At 39.9% G+C, this 21120-nt stretch overlaps 2 protein-coding genes across 2 annotated transcripts in view; both read right to left on the minus strand.

The window, feature by feature from the left end:
• Positions 1-2711: 2711 nt before the first annotated feature.
• On the minus strand, positions 2712-10957 carry LZTFL1 (leucine zipper transcription factor like 1). Its single transcript, XM_061464577.1, has 9 exons — positions 10804-10957; positions 10053-10247; positions 9508-9568; positions 8648-8716; positions 7104-7169; positions 6902-6979; positions 4590-4763; positions 3848-3951; positions 2712-3044 (listed from the first exon to the last, which is right to left on the minus strand). The coding sequence occupies exons 1-9, from the start codon at positions 10878-10880 to the stop codon at positions 3026-3028; spliced, it is 843 nt and encodes a 280-aa protein (XP_061320561.1). The 5' UTR covers positions 10881-10957; the 3' UTR covers positions 2712-3025.
• Positions 10958-14311: 3354 nt separating this feature from the next.
• Positions 14312-21120, minus strand: part of LOC133274951 (solute carrier family 12 member 7-like) — a 56393-nt gene continuing 49584 nt past the window's right edge. The window contains exons 23-25 of the mRNA XM_061464573.1: positions 19913-20094; positions 15741-15874; positions 14312-15287 (exon numbers count right to left, since the gene is read on the minus strand). Of these exons, the coding sequence (XP_061320557.1) occupies positions 15196-15287; positions 15741-15874; positions 19913-20094 (408 nt within the window). The 3' untranslated portion in view covers positions 14312-15195. The remainder of the gene's footprint in view (positions 15288-15740; positions 15875-19912; positions 20095-21120) is intronic.

Consider the following 21120-nt stretch of genomic DNA (forward strand, 5'->3'; position numbering starts at 1 on the left):
TACATTTCAAACTAGGTTACTAATGGACTGGGGAGGCTGTGCAGGCAGAGATGGGTGGTGGCCTCGGCTCGGGTCAGGCCAGATCAGGATGTTCAGGTGCAATGAAATGAATCCTTCCTCTCTCACAAACGTTGGTCTCATAAGCAGCTGGGATCACAAACTGCTATGGGGTGTCAGCTCTGGTGTTCAGAATCTGCCATTCCTGGAAGCACTCGCTTCCAAATGGAAACATGCTGGCTGTTGGCGTATTAGACGATTATCAAAGGGATGTGATGAAGGAGTCTCTGCAGCCTATGCAAATGTTCAGTGATGGTATCAAGGGAAGCAGATTAGAAGCTCCCACATATGTTTTTGCTGTTTGGATTCACTGTTCACAGTTGCTGTTCTAAGCTCCACGTTTCCTTACTTGAGAAGGAAGAAAGAATCCACCTGAATTTCCAGATCTTTGACACCTCACCGGCCACGACAACTGTGGGTGACTGCTCTGTGCAATCAGCAATTACAGTTACTCCTCTAAGCAGTTATTAGGATTGCAATTATTCCTTCCAGCTCATCACTGCTACTTGCTTCTTAGCTCCAAACTGCAGATGATGCCCTTAAGGCATGTACCCTGAAGTCATTTCCAGCCTCTTATCTACCTTAAAACTGATTTGCACTACCTCAGCTCCCCACGAAAGGCATGCCTGAGAAGAGCTCCTCTTATTTCCCTTGCTTTCCTTTAGCACCACACCTGTATCCCCTTTCTGATGGTGTCATTGAGGGTACTCCCTCCATGAAGGTGAACTCAACACAGCTCTGATTCACAGAATCAGGGGTAGGGTTAGGTTAGCCTGTGCAAAAGAAGAGTCACACACTGGCACCACACTAAAATGAAAGAGACACCCGGCCTCTTCAGGCAGCTCTCTCTGTCTTCTGCCCCTTCGCGCCCCGTTAAAGCTTGCCTGCGGTTTGGGGAGGTCTGCGGGCAGCTCTCCTGTTCACCAGCAGCTGTCAGCCGTGAGCTGCCCTGTCAGTCCCGCACCGGTGTCAGCAATCCTGAACACGGACAGAGTCAATTACCAGCTTCCTAAAACTGATAATTAAAAGTAAGGCCTCCAGATACCAAGGCCGCTGAAACAGAACGGTGTGCATCTCCTCACCTTCATCTGCTGAAGAGCTGGCTCCAAACGGGCTGCCTGATGCTTCAGGACACCTCTGCGAGGAGACTCGGATAAGGAGGGATGCTGTAGGGGCAGACAGAGCAGGGCAGGAATCACTAGGACACTGTCAAAGTTAACAGTCACAGGGTAACCCCAATGGGCATATTATCTGCTCAAAGCCATTCAGAAATACTTACAATAACAACGATGACAACAATCCTTACCTGCTCACACACAAACTTCCCTTCAAATGACAGTTATTCTTTTAATACATTTTAAAAGGCACATCCTCCTACACAGATTCAGCTTCTTAAAGCTTGATCCATTCAGCCACCTGACACCCCAAGGTGATTCATGTTTTCTTCCTGAGGCATTAAGAATCCTTTCACGGTGGTCTGACAACATTTGGTATCACACAAAAGCCAAGAGCCATCCTTGATAATATCAGGAAAGGGGAATCAAACTGAGGAATCTTAAGAGCATTCTGGCTGGACTGAAATCTAAGTGCCTGGCAGATGACTGTGGCAAAATACTGCACCTAGCTCAATGAAAAGAGAACTGTTATCTGAAGGGGGCTTATAAGGATGCTGGGGAGGGACTCTTCACTAGGAACTGTAGTGACAGGACAAGGGGTAATGGGTTAAAACTTAAACGGGAAGTTTAGATTGGATATAAGAATGAAGTTCTTTACTGTGAGGGTGGTGAGGCACTGGAATGGGTTGCCCAAGGAAGCTGTGAATGCTCCATCCCTGGCGGTGTTCAAGGCCAGGTTGGACAGAGCCTCAGGTGACATGGTTTAGTGGGAGGTGTCCCTGCCCATGGCAGGGGGGTTGGAACTGGATGATCTAAAGGTCCTTTCCAACCCTAACTATTCTATGATTCTATGAATCTGTATTTTACACATTCATGTTTCCAGCAAGATTCTTCACTGAGCTGCTGCTCCCTTCTGCAGATACTAAAAAGAAAACTACACAAAACATTCCTACAGAAACCAGCTCCTTAAGGATCAAATGTCTGAAAACATAATGTTTTTATTTGGAATAGAATACAACATACATATGAACGGGGACAGATGAACACGTTGAAAGCACTACTAAGAGGCTGCCAAATAAATGCAAGGCAGGAGATTACAAGTAAAAGACTTGGGAGAAGTAAGCTGTTTTCTGGTGAGGTCACATTAAGAAAGGAATGCTCCAAGAATCCCAAGAAAGTTGCTCCATTAGTTGCTCCCATGTGTTTCAGACTATCGCCTTAATGTTAAGAATACTGGCAAAATCAGAACCTGCCTTCTGATGCTCATATTTGTTTCAAATAAATTCAAGTGAAAAAGCCTAGCTTCAGTTAGTGTCTCCATTTGAAAGGGCCCAGTATTTCCACTAGAAAGCATATTTGTCTCGCTATCTAATGAACACGCTCTAGCAAAGTGTTACTGACCATCAGCACGTTCCATTTTTTGCCTCCTCCTTTTTACTTCCACTGTTGGAATTTGCACAGATAATGCCACTTCATGGCTACGTCAACTACAGACAAGTAACTGCAAGAAACCCTAATGCCTCTTTTTTTTTTTCCTCCCCCTTTTTTCTCCTTTTCTTAACAAAAATAAACTTTCTTTGTAGGGAATGATCTCAGTTCTTCAGTAAGCTCCTCTTTGCTATTTCTCAAGGAATGTCAATGGTGAGCAACATGACTAGAGAAACTAATCATGTTATAGAAACCTGTAAATCAAACATTTACAAGGAAGTAAGGTAGGAGTGTGTCATTAAGTATTAATACAAAGTTATTTGAAGCACTAGAAGCAAAAAATATACTATTCAACCCCAAAATCACTGAAAAATAGTATCAGTCTACTTTTTCTTTCTATGGCAGCTTCTGAGAGATCAGATGGTTCAGTCATCTGGCTCGTATCTGAAGATTAAAAAGAAAAACAAAATAAATCATTAAAACAGCAGAAAACACCCAAGCGACGTTTTGTCTCTGAAGAAAGTGTTAAACCCAAGGAATAAACTACTCCCACTAGTGACACATTCCTGTCAAGGCCAAGCATATGACTTAGAGCAGACAACTGTATGGACTCTTTTCTCCTGTTAGAATTGGCCAGTTTACCAAGCAGCACAATGAGGGAATGACCAGGAACCTCCCCACAAATCCCAAACTCGAGAGCGAAATTTAAACAGAAGTTTTAAGTTAAGTTCCACCTCTGTCCTCCTACAGCATAGGCCTAAGTATCCATGCTGCCAAAGTTCACTTAACATTTGCAGAATGCAAGCCTTCTACACGATGTAATGACCAGGCTGCATCTTTCCTTACTCAACAGAGGTTTACCCCTGCAGACTTCTCATTCCTATAAACAAATGTGGAAGAAGTAAGATAATGCCAAAGTATCTGGTACATCTCCCATTTATATCTCTGCGTGTAGCAGCTGGGGGCTTTACAACACCTGTGAGTATTTTGCATCCTCTCCATACTAAATTCTCCCATTCTTTGCTACACTGTAGCTGCTGTTGCACACATCAGTCCTGTTGCAGTCCTAACATGCATTAAAAGGACTGGAGGGCCAAAAATCAGGGAACAGCCTACTAGAAGTGATTTTTAAGGGAAAATTTATAGTCTGTTTTAAAGAGAGCTTCACATTAATAAAAACCAAATGGGAGCAGAACATGGATCTAGAACCAGGATCCTGTTGGGACAGACACAACAGCACCACTTACTTGGAAAGCTTTTTACGTAGATCCTTTATCTGTTCATTCTTCTTAGTGAGAATCTCTTTCATGTTGCGATAGGCAGCTGTTTGCTGAAATTTCTTCTCCAGTTCCTACATAACAACATCAACACATTATTTACATCTTCTGAAACCCAGGCTAACATACTTTCTTAAAAAATGACTTCCTTTTCCTCCTCAAGTTTCAAGCCAGCGGTTTCTCTAATTCAGTCAAATTTAGATGAGGTCAGCTAGCAGATTCAAATGAGATTGCCAGGAAAGACAGAGAAACAGAAACTTTATTTTCTAATTAAATCAGACTAAAAGTCTTCTGAAGACTGGGGCTACACTTTTCATTCCAAAATTGAAAAAAAGCAGAAATTTTTAGGTACCCCTTTAAGAACAGGGTGCCCAGAGAAGCTGTGGCTGCCCCATCCCTGGCAGTGTTCAAGGCCAGGTTGGACAGGGCTTGGAGCAACCTGCTCTAGTGGAAGGTGTCCCTGCCCATGGCAGGGGGTTAGAACTAGATGATCTTCAGGTCCCTTCCAAAATAAACCATTCTATGATTCATCTAGTTGTAATAACGCAGTTAGTTGTGGTTTTGTTATTTTATAATGCGGTTTTCCACTGAAATAACAAAAATACACAGGCACAAGTGTGACTCGGTGAACTCTGCATCCTGTAGCCTTTGCTTGTTAAACTACTAATTACTTAAAATGTGAGTAAGGATCTCATCTTTACAACATGCTAACCTTTTCAGCTGTGGATAGCTGATCCCGAACCTTCAGCAAGTCATGCTTCGTTGTCACCAAGTCCTCTTCCAAGAACTTTTGGTTTGCAGTAGAGTCACTCAAAGTCTTCTCAAACTGGCATTTCAAAGCTGCCACTTTATTCTCCAGCTCAGCGATATCCTGGTTTGCATTAGTCTTCAGCAAAAGAAATATTTCAAATGGGTCAAATGCCAGAGAAGAAATAAAATGTCAAAATGTTATGTTTTTATAAAAATTAAATCATAAAACATAAATATTTTATTTCAAAATAAAATGTCAAGTGCAAAATCCCACATGAAGTGGGTATGTATTCATTTTTAGTAATTATGTTCAAGTTACTCCTGTAAAGCTTAAATTCAAAGTGCTTTAACTAAAATACAGAAAAGTAGTTAAAGCACTTACTAATTTAGAACTTTAAAAAATTGTTAACCAATGCACTTTAGAGATGGCTGGAATGTTTTCTCTGCCAAGCTGAGATTTCAAGTTCTTGTACGTCACTTCTTTAGGAATTAGGTGAAGCCACAGGATGAAACATATAATGAGAAATTACTTAGTAAAGTACCACAGGCATTTCAAAAGCCATCGGTGTAGTACAGGTAGGAAAGGATGAAAGTGTTAAGGCTTGTACTATCATCAACCAGGTACTAATACTGCACTGTTCTCACATGCATTATAAAAAGAGCATCCACTGTTGCTTGTCAAACAACCTTCCCGTTTCCTTGTGAGAAGAAACAATCCACACTCTTCTGGCCATCAGTTCTGGGTCATAAAACATTATATTCATGTAACTGTTCTATGGATTTGCATTAAAGAACAAAGAACAAAACCCCTCTCAGGTTCAAAAGCTCAGCTTCAAACTCCCAAGCATGTCATGACTCAGGATGAGGCTGAACCAGCAGCGCCTTAAAAAGAACAAAACAACTAAAACGAAGAAAGGTCTGCTCCTTCTGTGTGGAGGATAAGATTTGAGCATAGGAAACCAGTTGATAATAGTACCTCTACAGAAGAAAAGCTTACTTTGCTTAATAGCTAGTTTCAACAATATATTTACATATGCCTGTAAATAGAAAATGTAAGAGCTGAAGAAGCAGCAAATTAGGACATGAAAGCTAATGATACTCAGCAGCCCTGACACTGAGGCCAATTACTGTTTAACCACAAAGTAGGATGAGATTCTTTTCTTTTAAAACTACACTCACTACTGGCCAGGATTTAATAAACCCCTTTGATATTTTAAACCTGTAATAATTTACAGCTTAACAAAACAAATATTTTCCATGACTTCTAAATCAAGTTTCCCAATAAATAATATTATTGACTACAGATTTTGAAAGTGACTAGATAAAATTACAACATATTAAGGAAGCCAAGTACATACCATAAACCAGTTAGAAAGCAAAATGAAAAGAAATCAGGATTAAAATACGAAAACTGAAGTGGAAATGTTCTATGATCTTTAACTTCACTTCCAAATCTGGAAATACTGTGGGAAGGCCAAAAAGTCAGTTTCTCAAAATGATGGGATTAAAATGTTCTAATTTTGTTAAAAGTTTGAACGTAAATGCTTTAAATTTCAGGAAAAAAATCACACATGGATAAACTTCTAATTAGAGAATTCTAATTATTGACGAAATAAAGGTACAAACTTAAACCAGTGTTGTGTGTCCTGAACAGATTTATCCGTGTCAACCTGCAGTCTTCTAGCTTATGTTTTGGGCTTTTTCCCATTCACCACGTTTGAATCCTCACTTACAAGAAACAATAACCTCAAGTAGTACAAATAAAGGTGGAGCCATTTTGACTGTATGCTGATAGGGGCAGAACTATGTAAAATCAAGCATTTGCCATCTGACTCATTTGCAGCAAAGCTTTAGTTGATGCTTAAGAATACAGGACACTGGATACTTCCATATAAGTATTTAGGTTTTTAAAGTCTGAAGTGAGAGCCACAAGTCTGTCTTGTCCACGTCAATATCAAGTGTAACAAGTGCTTGAAAGAATTAGTGTTTTATTATTGCTATAAAACCCAGGTTAGATATGATTCTTTCATTAGTAAAATGGGAAGAAACAAACAGAAATACATTTTATCTGGTAATACAAATATCACCCCTGAGAATATGAGCTCTGCAATGCTACTTCCTGATAGTAACTGGAACAATGCTTTCTGATAATAATTTATCATGGTCTGTGGGACACAAGAAAAGAAACACATGATACAGACCGACTTCTTAGATGTACAGGCAACAGTTGTGTTAAACAGGGGTGGTAGTGGGTGAAATCTTAATTATACTTACCTTTTGATCGCCTTGGATCATCTGTAAATCCTTCAGTAACTTCTCTATCTTGGCCTTCTCATCGAGTGCAGCTGTAGCCTGTGATACATAGAAAATGTAAAACCTCAGAAACATATTTTAATTGAAAACATAAGAATAATAATCATGGGATTCTCATTTAGATAATTCTGAGTATGGAAACTGCAGTAAGTATCCAACTTACCTGTGTTTCTACGGTCTTGAGTCTGGTCTTCAATTTTTCATTTTCTTCTTGGAGAGAAGCAACTGTCTTTGGGTTAATGAATGAAAAGAAGGTTGTGAATACTCATGCCATTTTGAATTTTCCAAATACTGCAGGTAAGAAAACACACTTCATAGCTTAGGAAAGCTCCAAAATGCTTATCAAAACAGCCTTCATCAGAAATCAGCAATCTGTTTATTTATTAGGTTTTTTGCCTCAATCAGCAAAAATGGAAGTGTCCAATTGCACTGTAATATGTAGGGCTGCTTACTGAAACTTGTCCTATGCTTTACTGAACTGAGATTTGGAAGTTTAGCATCTTGTTAGTATCAAGACTAAATAAAGAAAATTGCATGTTCAGAGAGCCAAGTCTCATTGCTGCTCATCATTTATGCTTTCAATCAACAAGCAAGTACAAATTCATTTAGTTCCTGTTGAAAAGAGGCAAATACTGTGTTACTGCATCTCACAGAACCACAGAATCAACTAGGTTGGAAAAAACCTTTAAGATCTTCAAGTCCAACCATTACCCCAGAACTGCCAAGACCACCACTAAAGCATATCAGTCACTGAGGACCTCATCTACGTAGTTTTTGAACATGTTCTGTGTCATAGGAAATAACCACGTTTTATCAGTCCGAGTGAAGTCACCATATAACTTTGAATTATTTTTAAGGGAAAACAAAGCCATCAGATGCACAAATTCAACATAAACTGTTCTGAAACAGACTTTGAAATTATTTTTGAAAGGGAACTACATTGATCTAGAACTAAAATACAAATCTGAATTCTTGACCACTTTATTTATGTTAAGGGATCGTTCTGGTAATGCAGGCTGGAAGACAGAAAACACAACTCCTTGCTAGATATCTTGTCTGCTCATAAATTAGAAGTGTATTGGAAGAAGCGTGGCATTTGAAGGAAGTTCAGTTGAACCAAGCAAGTTCAATACCTAATAAAAACTATTGATAACACTAAATAGTAGAATGTGCTTTGGAATTATGAAAATCTTTAGCAAGTGGGAAATGAGATGTTTTCAAAACTAGTCAATTCCAAATTCTTCAAATGCTTGTTTCTTTGGGAGGAATTTAACCAGCTCACAAAAGGAAAAAGACTGAATGTAATAAGATTGACTTACAGTGATACAGAATGTTTGATAACCTGATTATTTCAGCCAGCTACATATCCTAATTTACTTCAGCCAGCTGAACAGAACAAACTGAACACTGGTTTCTACTAATTTACCTGATTAAATGGAAATCCAAATAACTTCAAAGGCCAAAATGTCTTTTCAAAAGGAAGGTCAATATTGCAATACGTGTTAGAGACCATAACCACACAATAAATTTAAGATGCTTTATAATATTTATTAATTTATTAGATTTTAATTTATATTCTGGGGTATACTGCCTTGACAACTATACAGCAACAGGCATGTTATAAGGATATTGCTGTACAGCTACCCAGTTCAGCTGAATAAGCAGAATGGTCATTGATCACAACTGCACAAACAGACAAGTTCTTACCCTGTTTAGCAGCTCTGTCCCACCTTCATTTAATGGAGCCAGTTTTGGTCTAATGAGGTCTGTGCTGGGCTAAAGAAATAATAAAGGTTAAAGATGTAAATTATATAGATTTCTAAGAGGAAGAAAGGTATGTCTGTAACCTGTAAAACAACTACTGACAGTCAGTTTGGCTTTCTTTTGTAAATAACTTTTTCTTAGTTCATTTTTTACCAGTATCTTGGCTCCAAAGTTATATTCTGCACTTGCAGCTAAAGCTAAATGAAAACAATGCACAGAGACATAAAAGGGTTGCAAACTTGAATTTACAAAAGACTACCGATGCTACAGCAATTAAAAGAAAAAGGAGTAAGGAAAACAGAGAAAATATTTGAGCAATTATAAAAGCTCCAAATAGTGTTTTAAGTGTTCAAATATAATATATATTAACTAAATATACCTTTACACTACAAACCAAGTAAGGTGCAACCATAATCATGCAAGATAAGTTAGAGTCACAGCTCTACTGAGGAATCTTCTCAGCTCTTGATTCCATGCTGGGACAAGTGAATGTCCTAGTTCCAAGGGAATGAGATGCTCCAACACATCCCTAGTCTGGCTGATTTTGGGATGAGGATCATGAGGCATGCCCTGGATGTGCAGAACCCACAATCTGGAAGCAGCCAAGGCAATTCAGTGTGAGCATTGGTGCCGAACTGCAAAATGCCACTTTTTGGAGACTTTCAAAGATTGTTTTGAAAAAGGAGGTTTTATTTGTGTTTAGCTTTTTCTCTCTAAAGCACAAGGAGCCAGTACTAAGCATTTTCAACACCTGCCATGACTCCACATGACATGATTATGATTTAATTAAAATAAAAGTCTACCTTCTTGTTCGAAGATATAAATTCTGACTTTTCAAACTCAGCAACCTGCTCCAACAATTCTCTTGAAAAGAAAAAGAAGGAAGGCAATTATTTACTAGAAGAACTATGTTATGAAACACATTTTACTAAGCTGATGCTATGCTCTTTATTGCATGTAAGATTCTCATTACAAGTACAGAATGAAGACCTATGCACATGCAATAAGTGCAATAGATCATGTCATGAAATGGCATGGTATATGCATTAGAATTATATGATTTAGCACCCTTGATTAAAATATAATCTACTCAAAAAACAAAAGGGTTTTAATCAAATCCTATCACTTGCTCTTTAACTGATTAATTCAAGTAAAAGCATTACCAGTAAAAACATCTTCCCAACAAATGTGAAATTATTGTGTATCTTGATACTACATAGATGGAAGACTTATCATCGATACAATGTAAAAGAATAGGTTTCTATGGTTAGGAAAAGAATGTGAATAATCAACACTTTGGAGTTTTCTTATCACTGAAAGGCATTCTGTACAGCCTAATGTATGTTACCGATTCTCCAGTTCAGAGACGTCTGTCTGTAACTTCAGGTACCATTTCTCAGCCTGCGAAAAGATCTGCCGCAGAACTAACACATTGGTGTAAGTTGTGTTTATGAGCTCTGACTCCACTTCACTGTGTACAACAGTCTGCAGTCCGTCCAGCATGTCTGTCACCTCATCGACTGTGAAGGTCTCCTCAACCAGTCTAAACAGAGCAGTCAAGATGAGTCATGTATGATAAAGGTTAACAGTTTTGCATTGTTATGAGACCTCACTATACAGATATCAACCTTATCTATTGCAATGTCCTTCTGAAAATATCCACTATGACTAGTTATATAATGACCATGGAACTACTGACTGGCTGTTGTACTTAAATTTTCTCTTGGAAACATTACAATCATGAATATGACATTACATCTTGCTTCTGATGTCTAAAGATGATGCAAGTCTGCAGAAGTATTAAGAGAACAGAATCATAGAAATCTGTATTACTTCTGCTGCAGGCTTGCATCAACTTTAGACATGAGAAGCAAAATGGAAAGCAATGACATGCTGACAATATCTACATTAATTCCTAAGACTCTGAACAAGTCCTTTTGAAGCTGATTTGTAACATTTGGAATATTATTGGATCTTTCTTCCTCACTAAGAACATCATACAAATGTAAGCAGAGAAAATTCACCCCATTAAGCATTTAAGCCTGCACCTGCTGCTAGCACATTTTGCCTTATTCTTCAGAAGTAACCCCCCACGGTACCTGCTGTCCTTAAGGTTCTGAAAACAAGAATCCACTGTCTTGAGACACAGGCTGCGCTTGAAACGAGCAAAGCGCATGTAGTTGATGACTTCATTCTGGTGGTGCTCATTAAGGCCTAGCTCTGCCTGTGGACAAGGATATAAGCACAAAGATGAATATACAGTAAGTAAAAAGGAGCAGAAGCATTGTGGAGACTTGCCTTCTGACTAGTCTTTGTGCACATTAACTAGTATGGTAAAAAACAACCACATTTTCATACTTGTAATCTTTATATATACCTCACATACGTGCTCCCCCTTTAAAAGCACCAGTACCCTCAGGAAAGTCATACAAAATCAGAGAGAGACACAATCAGGGGATCATAACCAGAAGGACTGTAGTGGAGGGAAAGCTCTTAGATAAATTTGTCTTTGTATTACATGTATGAATATATAATGTAGCTAAATGATGTATCATTTATAGATGTACTAATAAAAACATGCAGGAAAGTATATTATGCTTCCTTGTCAGTTTGAGGCTTCCCATACAACCTTAAGTGATAAGTTGAATTTGTTTCTGAATAGCCTACTGCCCAGAAAAAACCCATCCCCAGGTCAAATTAAGGCAGAAGTGGTTTTACACGTGGCTAACTGGCCTTTCTATGCACGACTTTAGTTCAAAAGAGGGAGTATCGGCATGGCCAATTCTATTAGAATAAACCTCACTCGTGCAAGCAGCACAACAGGGCACGAATGTGAGTTTATGACTGGAGGCAACCAAAGGTGAAGTCCATTGTATTGACTATAGTATTATTAGTTAGTACTGTTGGTGTTGCATGCATTAACTCAGGCAGTTAACTTGTGCACCTTGTCCTTGTTAATACAACTGCACAGGGTCGCTCCAGTGCAAATGCAATACTGGAAGGACACCGCTGAAAACCTGAGTACTGATCTCGACTGCCTGGAAATTAAAGGCAGTGTAGGAAGCATCAACGGCAGTAGATAAAACAAGCTCTCACAACGTGGTTTCAAGTCTGATGACTCCCCACAGTGTTCTGCATCGTGCAAACGTGAAATCACGTGAAAAGCTCAACTAATGTTTCCTTTGCTGTTGCTGGGTGTTCTGCAGATAAACGGTTTCTGCTCGTTGCAGATGGAAAGGAAGACATGCCAGCACCAGTGCTGAAACCTCACAATATAGAAAGCAGCCCCAAAAAGAAATTAAGCTCATAAACAAATACATAAACGCAGGCCAGAGGCACTCGTGATCTCCAAGCTGGGGCGCCACATCCTACCAGCTCCACTGCTCTCCGCAGGGCCCAACAGGGGTCACGGCGGAGGCGGCAGCAGCCCTCTAAGATGGGCTCCCGCACGACGACAGGCCGCCTCCCTGCCCACGGCAACGCGGAGCGGCTCCCCCCGGCTGCAGCACTGCGGTACCCCGACCGACAGAACCCGGAGCCTCCGGTACTCACCATGGCGGCCCCTCCACCGGCGCCCAGGCCGCGGCCTACGGGCTGACGGTTGCCATGGAGAACGAAGGCGCGCGAGCGCCCGAGCTGCGCTCCGATTGGCGGCGGCTCGCTCACGTGACTCGCCCCTCCAGCTCAGCGGACGGTAACCAGGGCAACCGCCGTTGCGCCCCGACGGCTCCCGCTGCGCCCGGTCCCATAACCTCACACTGACCTGAACCTATAACCCAAGCCATAAACCTGACTTTAACCCATAACCCAACCCATAACCCGGAATCCTAACGACTTAAACCCAAACCCTCACCCTAACACTAACCCTAACCCCTTAACCCTTACCCCTTACATTAACCCTAACCCCTAATCATAACCCTAACAGCTTAAACACAAACTTTCACCCTAAACCTAACCTAACCTTTACCATAACCCCCTAACATTAACCCTAGCCCTATTGGCTAAACCTAAACCCCACCTAACCTTAACATTAACCCTACCCCTAATTGTAACCCTAATGGCTTAACCCAACATAACCCTAACCTTTACCCTGCCTCCCCCAACCCCTAACCCTTACCCCAACATTAACCCTAACCCCTAAACCTAATCTAACCAACCTAATCTAGCAGAGGGTTATATAGAGAAAGAACATTGAGTGCTAACGGAGCTGTGAGTGAGCTGGGAGGGGAATTTGAGGCTGAATACACGTTCTCATGTGTTAGGGATGAGAAGTCTGTGTTAGCAATAGGTAAAGTCTAATCCCCCCAAAGCCCCAGCAAACCCCCAAAGACAGCAATCCCCTATTTTCCTTCTTGATGTTGCAACTACTACTAGGTGTTTGCAGTGACAGACTGGGAGACAGGCACAATATATCCAGAGATTTTGGTGCCAAACTAGTAAAGTGCCTACTGAGCATATCCAAAAGGATTCGTCAGGGCTAAACCCATGACATCTCATTGTCAATCAGTTCTTTAAGGAACAATGAGTAAGCAACTCTTACCTCATAGAATCAGGCCATCTTATCTCCTAAAGGCTCTCATCTTCAAGGCATGTCAGCACTAAGAATTTCTCTATTGAATCTCTACTAAACAGATGTATTTTTAACAGTCGGTAAAAGAAACCCCAAACTTTCCCAACCCTGGTTTGAAATAGTTGAACCCCAAAGCCATTAAAAAACCTCCAAACTGAACAATAAAAAGCCCAAAACCAAAATCACCAAAGGAAACCAAAGACCCCACCTGTAGCAGCCTCTGAGTGCCTAATCCAGAACTGAATCCTTACCAAGAGCCAAGCACAGTCATCTATGAATGCCTGCTTATGGCCCTGCACCACGGACCTCAAGTGCCTTTTAGTGTGTTACAAGAAAAACAAAGAGCCATTTGGATTGCACCAGAGGTATCCAACTACAGTTTTCTCCCCAGTGGTCTGAGAATGCCTTTTCACGTACTTGATACATGTGTCTTTCATTGTACCCAAAGGCCTTGGAGGACTTTGGTGTGCTCCCAGGGTACCTATGAGTGCTTCTACGTAAACCTAAGCCTACCCTGAAGATTAAACCTACACCCAGTGCCTTCTGGAGTTCAGCATTGCCTTGTAGCGTGTCCCAGCAGTGTTTATGAACCATCTGAAGTTCAACAGGCCACCTGATTATCTTTCTGTGTTCCTTCTGTTGATGTGCATCAAACTGCAGGGGCTGGCAATGGGCTGCTTTCAGCTTTTGCTGTTTATAACTTTGCTTTGCCCAGGAGAGCTAGGATAAAAGCACTGGCCTTGAGCCTACCCAGGTATTTGGGCCCTGCATCCCTGCTATCCCAGTCTGAGCAACAGAGGTGTCGACTGTACTATAAAAGAATAGTTTACATATGCTTCAATAAAACCACTCTTTTTAGAATAGAAACATCTTCCAATATTCAAAATAAACCCCACTTTAGGTTTTAAGCAACATTCAGAAAACTTAACAGTGTCCAAAAAGAAGCAGAATTCTGACAGAAGCAATCAAGTTTCTGTTGAGCACTAACACAGCATTGTTCAACGACTCCAACTGAAGCACGCTTATGGGCTCAATGGGTTCAGAAAAGCAGATTTTATTTTCAACAGCAGCACATACATAGAACATTTTCAAAATATACATATTTCAAAACAAGAGACTGCACTTCATTAACCAACTTGCTGTGGCTTATCAACTGTTACAATCATGACTGCAGCCAGGCAGAGTTACTGTTCCACAGCCTTCCTACGAGTTGGATGCTTTTCGGCTCCACTGGTATAGTTATGCAATACACTATAACCGCTAGTAGCTCATGAAGAAACCCCACACAACTTGCCAATTTACTATTACTGCCACTGGGAGGCTTCAGCTACCAAAGTACTTTAAAAAGGGAAATGTTATTTAAAACAAGTGTGGCAAATAATGAACTTCAGGGAAAACACTCTATGCACATAATATACGTGTTTGAGTGGTTGTATATATTTCTGCCTGAAGTTTCCTGGGCCAGGACTAGTCCCAACAGAAGCAACATAGCAGCATTTTGGTAAGGGAGGAAGCTAACTTTTCCTAAAGTCTTTCCCTTTTGTTTCGATGCAGAACAAAGATTAAACCAATCAAAAACGGCTTGCATTTCTAGATGTTTAAACACAGCATTGCATTAATTTTTCCTGTGTTTCACCACAGTTTAACAAGTGTCAGAATATGCTACATGTGAATATTCTAACCCAGCCACCGTTTCTCATTCACTACACAAATATTTTCTACATAAGCCTATCTTCTTAAAATATAATTTAAATACAACCTTTTAACAGAAAAAAAAAAAAACACCAGAACACACCATCAGAAGATTCAGCTTGCAGGTAATTTTCAATGCACTAGAACTCTTAATGAAGCTGCTCCAACTGTGGCAAAGATCTTTGTTTTCTCATTTGGGAGGTGTATTTGACCAAAATGAGCAAACAGGTTAAGAATAAATGGTGATCACTTCACGTCCACTGCCTCGGACCAGGAGAACTCTGTCCAGACCTTCTGTCAGAACTTCTAAAAACTCCATGTCTGGAATATCATTAAGTCAAGGAATTTATCCAGGAAAGAAACAAAAAAGCCACCAATACCTTTAAAAGTCAGATATATAATGCAAAAATCAAGTTCAACAATTTCCTCAAGGAGTTTTCTTGTGTCACCCTTTATACTGTCCCATAACATAATCCACCTGCTCGCTCAAGTGGAAATGAGGCTTAATTTGAGTGAAAACTACTCACCTACACAAAAGATGAAAAGAGATTTTAAATTCAGTTCAATATTTAGGAATGCTTCACATTGACTCAATCCCCCCCCTCCCCAATCATCAACACTTCTTAAAACTGTGGAATCAGAAGTTGTCTTCTTAAAGGCAAGCTTATGCTCACCACGGTTACCAGTGGTTATCCTAACCAACAGACAATGGCACAGTCATAAAGATCAAATTCCAAATGTCAAGAAATATGGAAGCAGAGAAGCAGAGGATACAGTTTTCATCTCCTTTTCTGTTTTTGGGAGGTCCAGGCATATTCAGGAGGACTAGCTGAGCATGCTGCGATTTATTAAGCACTACTCCATTGAGCTTCACAGCGGTGTGCATTCTTCTCACATTGGACTGATTCCTAGCGTGCAGACAAACATTTTTAAGTATTGCCACAATATGTATTTGAATTATATGTTATGTATTTGAATTTATAAGTTTCATCTATATGCACATAGAATAAGCTGCTTTCATGGACACCGGTATTTGTACACATTCAAACTAAATTATAGGAAACGCAATACTGAGGTTTAAAAGATGGGGTTTTGGGTTGGTTTTTTTTCCATTTGAAAAGAACATTTAACTCTGAAATTCAAGCAATTCTGAGCACATTGCCAAAATGCACAATTCTCCCCATTGTCAGCGATCTTTTGCAACAATGAAGCAAAATGAAGTTTAGTGCAGTTTATTAAACTATATATAAAAAGTAACTGGGTTTGTACAGGAAATTCCAAGCAAAGGAATTAAAGGAACGCAGTGGAAAGATTACAGTACGTATGTTGTATGATACAAGATTTCCCTCACACTCTCTTGGAGACATTACCAGGTTCCAGTAAGCCTGGTAAAGACAATTCAGAAACAGCAAAGAATTTATGAAATTAATAGTTCTTATGTCTTGAGTAAGGTAGCAAGGAATGAACTGAATCCGAGCCTCTCCCCTTACACTATCAATATTAACTATGTTGTTTCTTGTGCTCAACAAATATAATCACAGATTTACAGTCAAGAGGAAGAAACTGTTAGGACTTCAGAGATTTCCATATTTTTAGGATCAACCTTGGATGATTTCGTCACTCTTCAGAACAAAAGAAGTTTCCTTAGAGTTCCTGAGAAACTGCCACCTGTGCAAAGCTAAGACTGGAAATAAGTCATATGCTACAGTACAAGAATATCCAGACTCTACCTTAGTGGAGCCAGAAGATCCACTGCCCAAAAATAGATTTTCACACGTGTCACTTTAAAGGGAACCTTGGAAACAGGGTGGCAGCCCTTCTCATAAATGGAGATACTGGTATATTGATACAAGACAAATATCACTCTATAATATCCAATATTTTTGGCACACTAGCTAGTAGTCTCTCAGTTAAAAGTGCAACTGTACCCTGCTCAACTAGGCTCACACGCTGTCCTATAGCACAGAACAGGCAGGCTAATAGCAGAGGGACACAAGACCTCTGAAGCGCCTGATGCTCAAGGCTGGCATCTTTCGAACCCCACTAACAGCAATCAAAATTACAGCACAAACCCCAGCACTGGATCAGCTCAAGCAAAAACCAGAAACTAATGAGAGCTCTCTTCCCAAAAGAAAAACATTTAGGAGGCCCAAAAGGAAATGGGCCTAACTTTGTTCTACTACTACAAGAGCTCCTTTCAGGGGGCTACACTTAGTTCTAGAGTCTTCTAGCAACATGTTTTATAGGTAAGTGTGGAGTTGAGAACAGCCAGATACAGGTTCATTCAAACATAGGGTGCTGAGAAAGATGGAGAACGATGGGAGCAACTTGTGTTCTCCTAAGTCCTGTTTGTTTTTTTTCACTATGAAGGGAAAAGCCATTAACAGGACACTATTAGAACAGGTTGTATCTTCATTCTTGATTTTGCAGGGGCAACTAGAAGAAGGGAAAAAAGGCACCCAGCCAGAAGCTTGGTGGCCCGTGGAGACCAGCCCCATCTATTTCAATTGGTTTTTTTTCTCCACCCCATTTTCCCCCAGGACAATGACATTTCCAAAACAGAGTTCAGTTTATCAGTCCATCCTGGCCCAGTGGCCATCTGTTCTGAAAACTAACTGTACCGAAACTATGTTATGAACAAAAGAGTACTTCAAGCTCAGTATTTCGAAGCAGAACAGCAGCTTGAGAAGACCAAAGAACAACTATGAAGTGAGGCAAGAGTGTATCACTGAAGAGGTGTATAACCATTAAAGTAGAAACACTGTTAAAGACAAAATGCAGAGGAAGTATAAGGGCTGTAAATTTGCAATGGAGTGGGCAAGGATTCAGCACTGGAGTAAAAGATCAAACTGAGCCTGAAAGTACAACATGAACCAAGGCTGACTAACTTAATTTATCCTTCAAGTAGTGGCAGAACTGAAATTACACATGGGACACAAAGTAAGCTCAGTTTTCATGAGAAGCTCAATTTACTAAACAGACAAAATGAAGATAACATTCAGCTCTGAAAAGCAGAGCAGCCACAAGTCAGTTCCACCCAAGAACAGAGAGCTGTAGTGTCCCATTTCTGTATGCTTTCATCCCCAGTATTCATCTGAACTCAAGTTATTTCTACACATGATGGGTTAGTAGAAGGGAGGAAAGAACTGGCATGTGATGAAACGTGAAAATTCCCTTTGGGAACAAATTTATCCTTATTGTCCCAGTAGTTATTTCACAATGGGGAGCATTTTCCCAGAACAAGAAAACCATAATTTTTAATGTAGTTAATTAGAAAGCTAATTATTATACTGGTGCAGAGGAGTACTGTCAAGTTCTACATTCTTACAGAAAGTAAAATACACGTTCTGTGACTCACCTTGAACAAAAAAGTGGATATAATATTTCGAAGTAAACATTAACAGGTCATGATGAATATCTTTCAGTGATAAATTGTAAATCACAGTGCATAAAACAAGGTACAAAACTATACATATACTGCAAATTATGGTTTAGGAAACACACATACAATGTACAGGACCACAAGGGGCAGGGAACATAGCCTATGTTGCTTAAGTGAAATGAAATTTAGACTTACAGATTTCCCCATTCTCTACGTGGAAGGGAAGCAAATGAACAGGAAAGAATATATTTATGGCATCAGGTATATTTCTAATTCAACAACATTGTACAGGCACACCAAGTTTGAAACTTAATTCCCACCCCCAACCACATATAGTAAATTTAAAACATCTGAAGTCTGTGTCTTGCACAATTCTAAAGAAATAATAGTAAGTATTTCCAAGATATTAACACTTTGACACACACCCCCCCCCCTCCTTTTCCCTCAAGGATTCAAGTATAATGCAGCCCAGAACAAAAACAGTGCTTTAGAGCAGAAGGAAGATGGAAGGATGATGTTTGGAATTTGCAGAAGGTACACCGTTTGTAAAGAGCTCAGAGCAAACCCACAGAACAACTCAGGGTTTTAAGGGGCTGATTCTAAGTGTAATTTCTGTGTGCAAATCCTAGATTTAAGAACTGTTTCCTTTAGATATTAAAATTTCCATTGACATCCACAATTTTGCTAGTCTAGGCCATGCTTATAACTGCACTCCTCCAGAAGTCAGAGAAAATGCGTATGTGTATGCATGCGCCTGAACGCAGCACGAAGCGGCAATCAAGCTGATGTCTTTCCGTCACTGGTTTTGTGTCTGCTACATTAGGCTTGACAAAGGCAGTAGCTGTTATCTATTAAGTGACCTCTCTTTAAGGAAAAGACATTGAGGAATATTTTAACAGGAAATATAAACAGACATACATATAAGCACAAGTTTTATCTTGCTTTCATTTACAGGATGAGGACTGAACATCTTTTAAACAAAAACCAAAACCAACCCCCAAAACTCCACCCAAACTCCAAAACATAAGCTAAATGTCTTGAAAGAATCTATCAGCTTATTTGGTATGCCCTCCTCCACCCCAATACAACACAATAATTGAGACAGGGAAATGATATACAGTTTAAAATTGTTATCACCATCATTATTATTATTACTACTACTATATTACTAGTACTATTACTATTTATTAGTAGTAGTAGATAATAATTTATCATTATCATTATCTACTATTTATCTCTCACAGGAAGAGAGAGAACCAAAAGCTATCATTAAATATTTTAACATATATGCTTTCTGGAACAATCGAGAAGCTGAGATTACAGCTTGAAGCCTGTCATTTAAGCTTCATTGACCACATTTTGGTGAATGGCTCTTTACAGTCATTGCTGTTCCACCCAATTCCATGCTAGTTTCATGATGATGGCATTTAAGTGTAGTGCATGGAAAGATCATATTTATACTCAACTTTAAATAAATCAGAATCTCTTAAACAAACAAAACCCAGAACCACCCCCACGCTCAGTCAAACAGAAAACTCCAGACATCCATCACGTGTATACTTACGGTTTCATGTTAAAAATATCTTTAAAGCCAGATGCATTTGAATCTTTGTTTTTATGCTTTTCAGCTACAAACTTCTCTTTAGTCCAGGTCATGTGCACTTTTTCTGGCGCAGCAGCAGCCACGCTTTCTTTGACTGCTGGAGTGGAGTGCGAGGCAGTGTTTCTGTCATGGATCAGCTGAGCCTGGCCACAAAACAAACCATCACCCCAAGATTCAGCCACAAAGAGCATTTGTAGATTACACGGTATTAACATGCTGAAATGTAATTTCACAGCAGTGGAATAAAAGGCAATACAGAAAAAAAGGCACCTCACCTTGCGAACAACTATCAGACTGCTTTGACTTCACTATGAAATGAAACTGCAAGATTACGTTTGGGCTGGGATGTTATTTTGTAATGAACTGAAATGAGGCTAATCCAGCCAAAGAGTACTTTATTAACACTGGGGGTTTTGCCATGGAAGCTTGCTCAGTTACACTGTTATTTTCTCAGCTACTGTCCTAAACGTTTTCCATTGCACACGACTTGAGCTGAGCTACCAGCATGACCCCAGTAAGGCAACATTAGACTAGCCAAATTGCAGGCTAGCTACCTTCCATTGGATTATTTATGAATGCGAGTGCATATTACAGAAAAAAAGCCAATCAATGTAACCATGAAGGGGCCTTCTGAAGAGATAGCCCTTACAATAGCAGAAACTCAAATCACAGCTTTAAGAACATAGTACTGTTGTTCCCGCATGCATGCAAACTTCTCCGTTCCCTGTTTTGCATCCCTCTTACTCCTCTTGAGGAAAGAAGGAAGAAATATTTGAAGACATTATTTACTTACTTACCTTTGTCCATAGGCTTCTTTATTTCCATCAAAAGCAACACAAATACAGTACCTTAGACTCTTTCATAAGTGAACCGATATAGGGGAGGACTGTTTCGTGTTTTGGGGTGTTCTATTTTGGGGGGTGGTTGTTTTTCTGTTTGCTTGGGTTTTTTTGAGATCTTTAGCAGTTAGGAAGTCTCTTCAGAGACTTGTTAAATCCTGAGTTGAAGCTCCAGTTTCATTTGGGAACCTCAACCACATGTTAGTGATGGTCACGTCCCTCCATATGTGATGACTGAGAAGAATCAGTTCCATTCAGATCACAGTCAAAAGCATGACGAAAATCAAAGCAGATGACAAAAGTACCTCTATCTCTGAACAGTGCTTCCCC

This window comes from Pezoporus flaviventris, unplaced genomic scaffold, assembly GCF_033815535.1.
Source record: "Pezoporus flaviventris isolate CSIRO_AGI_PZ_B2104156 unplaced genomic scaffold, CSIRO_AGI_Pfla_v1 ptg000037l, whole genome shotgun sequence".
Taxonomy (NCBI): domain Eukaryota; kingdom Metazoa; phylum Chordata; class Aves; order Psittaciformes; family Psittacidae; genus Pezoporus; species Pezoporus flaviventris.